We start from the raw sequence: 4,328 nt of genomic DNA on the forward strand, positions 1-4,328 counted from the left end.
AATCAGGAATAGTGAGAGGAAGATGAATTGGGAATGATTAGTCACTCTTTCTCATATTATAAGCATGATGCGGCACTCAAAGAAATGATAAGGCTGCGAATTAAAGCAGACAAAAGGAAACATTTTTATCACAAAGTGCCTAATTAAATTGTAGAAATCTTTGTCATTGAATGCCATAGTGGCCAAAGGTACAATTAACCTCAGAAAGTATCAGAAAAAATTAAGCAGAAGGATAGACTATGCCACCTCCAGCTCAGAGGTGCTGTAAACCACAGGATGCTGGAAGAGAGGAAGATAGAAGGATTATGCTAATTACGCCCTGTTTCTCACAAGCTTTGCCTAGATGTCTGTTACTGGTAAAGGTTAAACAAAACTTCATCTGGAGTCAGGGTATGCTTTCTTATTTAATCACGGCATATAAACGGTAAATTATTTTCCTGTAGAATCATAGAACCATACTCCAGATTCAGAAATACGGGAATATATAAAGCTGAAGTTTCTACCAGATGCATTTGGTTTGATATCAAATTTCACTTTCAGACCCACATGAATGTGAGGAGCGAGACATGCAGATCTGAGGCAAAGCATCGCAATGAGATTAGGGAGTTTTGCTAAATGTTTTCTCCCTTCTATTAGGACAGACAACATTTTGATTTAGGGAGGCTGATTGTCAGATACCACTACAAAAATGCAACATCTACCCAACAATGTTCTGCAACCACAGATTGCAGGAGTGTTCAAGTCTGTTTTGAGAAAACATCACTGAATGCTTGCTTTATTCCTATATTGATATCTATTGTTTTATCCTTGTATTCCTCTCTGGGCACCCTTTGTTTTTCACTATCAGAGACAGTATCCTGAATGATGAACACTTGATCTGTCCTGATGTGGCTGTTCTGATGTTGTTATGATCCTGTAGATATCACCCATAGCATTATGGTCCATAGCTGTCAGAGCATGGGTGGCTTTGCTGGGCAGGTGATGTGGCCACAGGGTAATGTAGCTCCCTCCTGCTCCACGGCTGGTCTGACACTGGGAGGGAGCAGTGGTCCTGCAAGGCAGGGTGAACCCAGTGGGACCTCATCAGCACAGTGGCTGTGACTGGACCTGGGCAGGAAGATGGGGAGCTGCAGTTTGCAACCTTTCAGCTGGTTCACTGTGCCCCGATGGCTTCTCTAGCTAACATAGCAGTCACAATGGTTTCTCCCTATGTGCTGAATTTGAGGAATATTAATAACTTCTGGAGTTCTTTTTCACTCTTGGCCCTGTCAGAAGTAAAAAACAGGCAGGATGAAGTGGAAACTGAGAGTTCATGTGAATTCGCAACCTATAACAGGGATGAGGTATGGGATAAAGCTGCTGAAACTGCAGGTCTGTCCTCTGTCTCTAGTGCCTGCAAATATTTTGAGTTTCTTATTCAGTTTCCAAAACAATCCTCACTTCAATGGTGTTGATATGCCCTGCCTTACAAACATACAGAGCACAAAGAGATATCAATGAAAGACATAAACCACTGAAATTTATACTGTTCAAGGATTCACTCCCATTTGTCTCTTTTAAGTTCATACTGCAACAGAAGAAGCTGGGACACACCTTCTACAAGGAAAAAGAGTGCAGCTTTTATGTAGGTCCAAGTGAAGGAAAGGTCTGTGTACACAGGCACAGGCTATGCAAGAATTTGTTATCCTTTCAGCTTCCCCTGTTGAATTGTTCAGGATTCAGATTGTGGAAGCTTGTGCTTTGGCATCAGCTGAAAATGACTTTATTTAATTTGGTCAATAATAACAAAGTAACTATTATCACTGATATTAATTCTTAGCTGACTCCCTTTGTTTTCCTTAATATGGCTTTCTTCTCAAACTAAGCCATGGAACAAATCACAAAGTTGCTCTTACAGAAGAGGCAGTGCAAAAACAAATTGTTAATTATGTTTGTAATCCTTCCTGACTAAGGCCTTATGAGTCAGTTCTTGGAAACATTGTTTGTGGTTCAACTAGAGTTTAATGCTCCCAAATACCACATATTTCTTCCTCAAGGCACAGAGAGTTTAACACCTTTGATGCCTCTAATTAAGATCCAAGAGATTCTTTTATGCACACTTTCCTAACCGTTATTTTCACAGCCTACATGACTGCAGAGCAGTCACTCTCTCTCTCCCGCTCTCTCTCTCCCACCCCGCCTCCCCCCAGATATTTTTGCTTCTCCTGTCTGATCAAATCTTATTTGTTGTTCTTTGCAGATAGCGGCTCAGGCAGTGTTATTTATGTGTATGAACACTGCAGGAATCTTCATTAGCTACCTATCAGACAGAGCACAACGTCAAGCCTTCCTGGAGACCAGAAGATGTGTAGAAGCCAGACTGAGACTAGAGACAGAAAATCAGCGACAGGTATTGAAGAAACAATCCTATTTTTGTATTAACTGGAACTGATAATTGGACAAGGCCAGGCTTTTGTAGCCTTGCTGACTCCAATGTGACGCCACCTGATTTGTGCAGGTTAAGTGAGTTTCATGCTGTTATTTTGCTGGTGTGTATCGATCTGATATGACATCTTAAAGATTTTCACTGGGAAACAGGATGAATAGAGAATGGCTGTTCAATGTCCTTTCCCATAGAAGAAGAAGAGGCCATCAAAGGAAACAGCAACTGGCAGGTGCTTAAAAATGGTTCTTTACACAGAGGGGTTAAGCTGGGGAACTTCATGTTTCAGAGTGTTGTGAGTACTAAAACTTGTATCAGCCAAGTGACAACTAAGCAAGTTCACGGAAGTGAACTCTATCTAGGCAGAGAAAACATCTCCTCTGTCTCACAGGTGAGTTTTTGGAGCTAGGAGGCCAATGCAGGGAAGTATCACTATATGCTTTCTCTGCTCTTAAACTCTTCCCTAAAAATCTCCTTTTGGCCACTGTGGCCACTGTGCACAATAGCGTACTGAGTTAGGTGAACTTTTAATCCGAGCAGATGTGGTTGTTCTTAGGTACACCATCTTTTCCAATCTAGAATAAGAGGCATTGAATAAAAAGTTTGCTCTTTATTATTCTGTACCAAGTCAGCAAAAATGAGATATAGCATGCTATACATGCATTCCCACTGAAATATCAGAAGGTTCACCTGCTGTTTAAAAACTTGCATTAAGATCAAAATACAGCTTGTCTGTATACATATAAAACACTGCTATTTCATTATCAAATGAATTTAGACTTTCATTTTGTCCTGTTGTAGATATATATATATATATTTCTTCTCAGTTTTGTTTAATTTCCTTCGTGAAAGCCATGCTCTTATATAGAGATCTAGGAATATGTCATATTCGAGACTTTACTGACTACTCACTCAGTATGAATGCATACCTAACTGTGCTGAGTAATGCAAGTTGCCTATACCAGAACATCTCTCCAGCCATTGTTGACTAAAGAGGGATGCTATCTAGGATGCTCCGTTCTCATTTTAACTGTAGGACCACATTTTTATTGATTTTGGTTTTTTGTGAGTTTGGGTTTTTTTGCGTTTTTCTTCTTGTCTAATCCTTTATGACCGAATATTTTGTAAGCTTTACTTTGATCATTGTTTTGTAGAGTTCATTATAAAAATCTTTATAAAACGTTAGCAAAAGATTCCCCTGTTCCAGATCGTTTTGATGACTTTCCATTAGAAAGATTTTATTTTCTTATGGAAAATGAAATTTCTACAAAGATAACATTTTTTTGAGAAATTCAATTTTGTTGAAATTTTATTTCCTATTAGGAAAATGAAGACAGATTTTTTCCATTTCGGTGGGATTAAAAAAATCAGATTTTTTTTTATGAGGGGGGAGTAGGGGTTAACTCTGAAATATTCGACTTTAATCAGTCAATGTTGAACTGTGCATTTTGTCTTGGCCCAGTGCCTTGCAAGGCTTCAGGGCTGTGCTGTCCCCTAAGGCAGAACTTCCTGGAGAGTTACCTCACTGCAGTTAAGACTCATCTATAAGCAAAGCAGTGTGTCATAGCCATCATATGACTGGCAATGCATAAGGGAAAATGTATTCAGGCAAAGGATAATGCCCACAAGAGAAAAATACAGATATCAGAACACCAAATGAAAGATCTCTTCTAAAACCCAATTTAATGATATACTAACACAAAATTTATGAACAAAACATTTTGAAATATTTCTGAATAATTTTGTTGGAACTTTGAAATTGTGTTATTACACACACCTATAAATATATATATATGTAAAATACATGTAATATGTAATATGGTTTTCAGCTTTTCATTTGTATTCAGGACAACAACAGTGACAAAATATTCTAATACTGAAATGTCTTGAGGAATGGGGAGCCTGT

The 4,328-nt window shown here is 38.7% G+C and overlaps 1 protein-coding gene across 1 annotated transcript in view; it reads left to right on the forward strand.

The window, feature by feature from the left end:
* Positions 1–1,166: 1,166 nt before the first annotated feature.
* The window catches only part of ADCY8 (adenylate cyclase 8 (brain)), a 97,187-nt gene continuing 94,025 nt past the window's right edge, over positions 1,167–4,328 (forward strand). The window contains exons 1-2 of the mRNA XM_009700663.1: positions 1,167–1,371; positions 2,229–2,389. Coding sequence (XP_009698965.1) covers positions 1,167–1,371; positions 2,229–2,389 — 366 coding nt within the window. The remainder of the gene's footprint in view (positions 1,372–2,228; positions 2,390–4,328) is intronic.

This window comes from Cariama cristata, unplaced genomic scaffold, assembly GCF_000690535.1.
Source record: "Cariama cristata isolate BGI_N322 unplaced genomic scaffold, ASM69053v1 scaffold3075, whole genome shotgun sequence".
Lineage (NCBI taxonomy): Eukaryota > Metazoa > Chordata > Aves > Cariamiformes > Cariamidae > Cariama > Cariama cristata.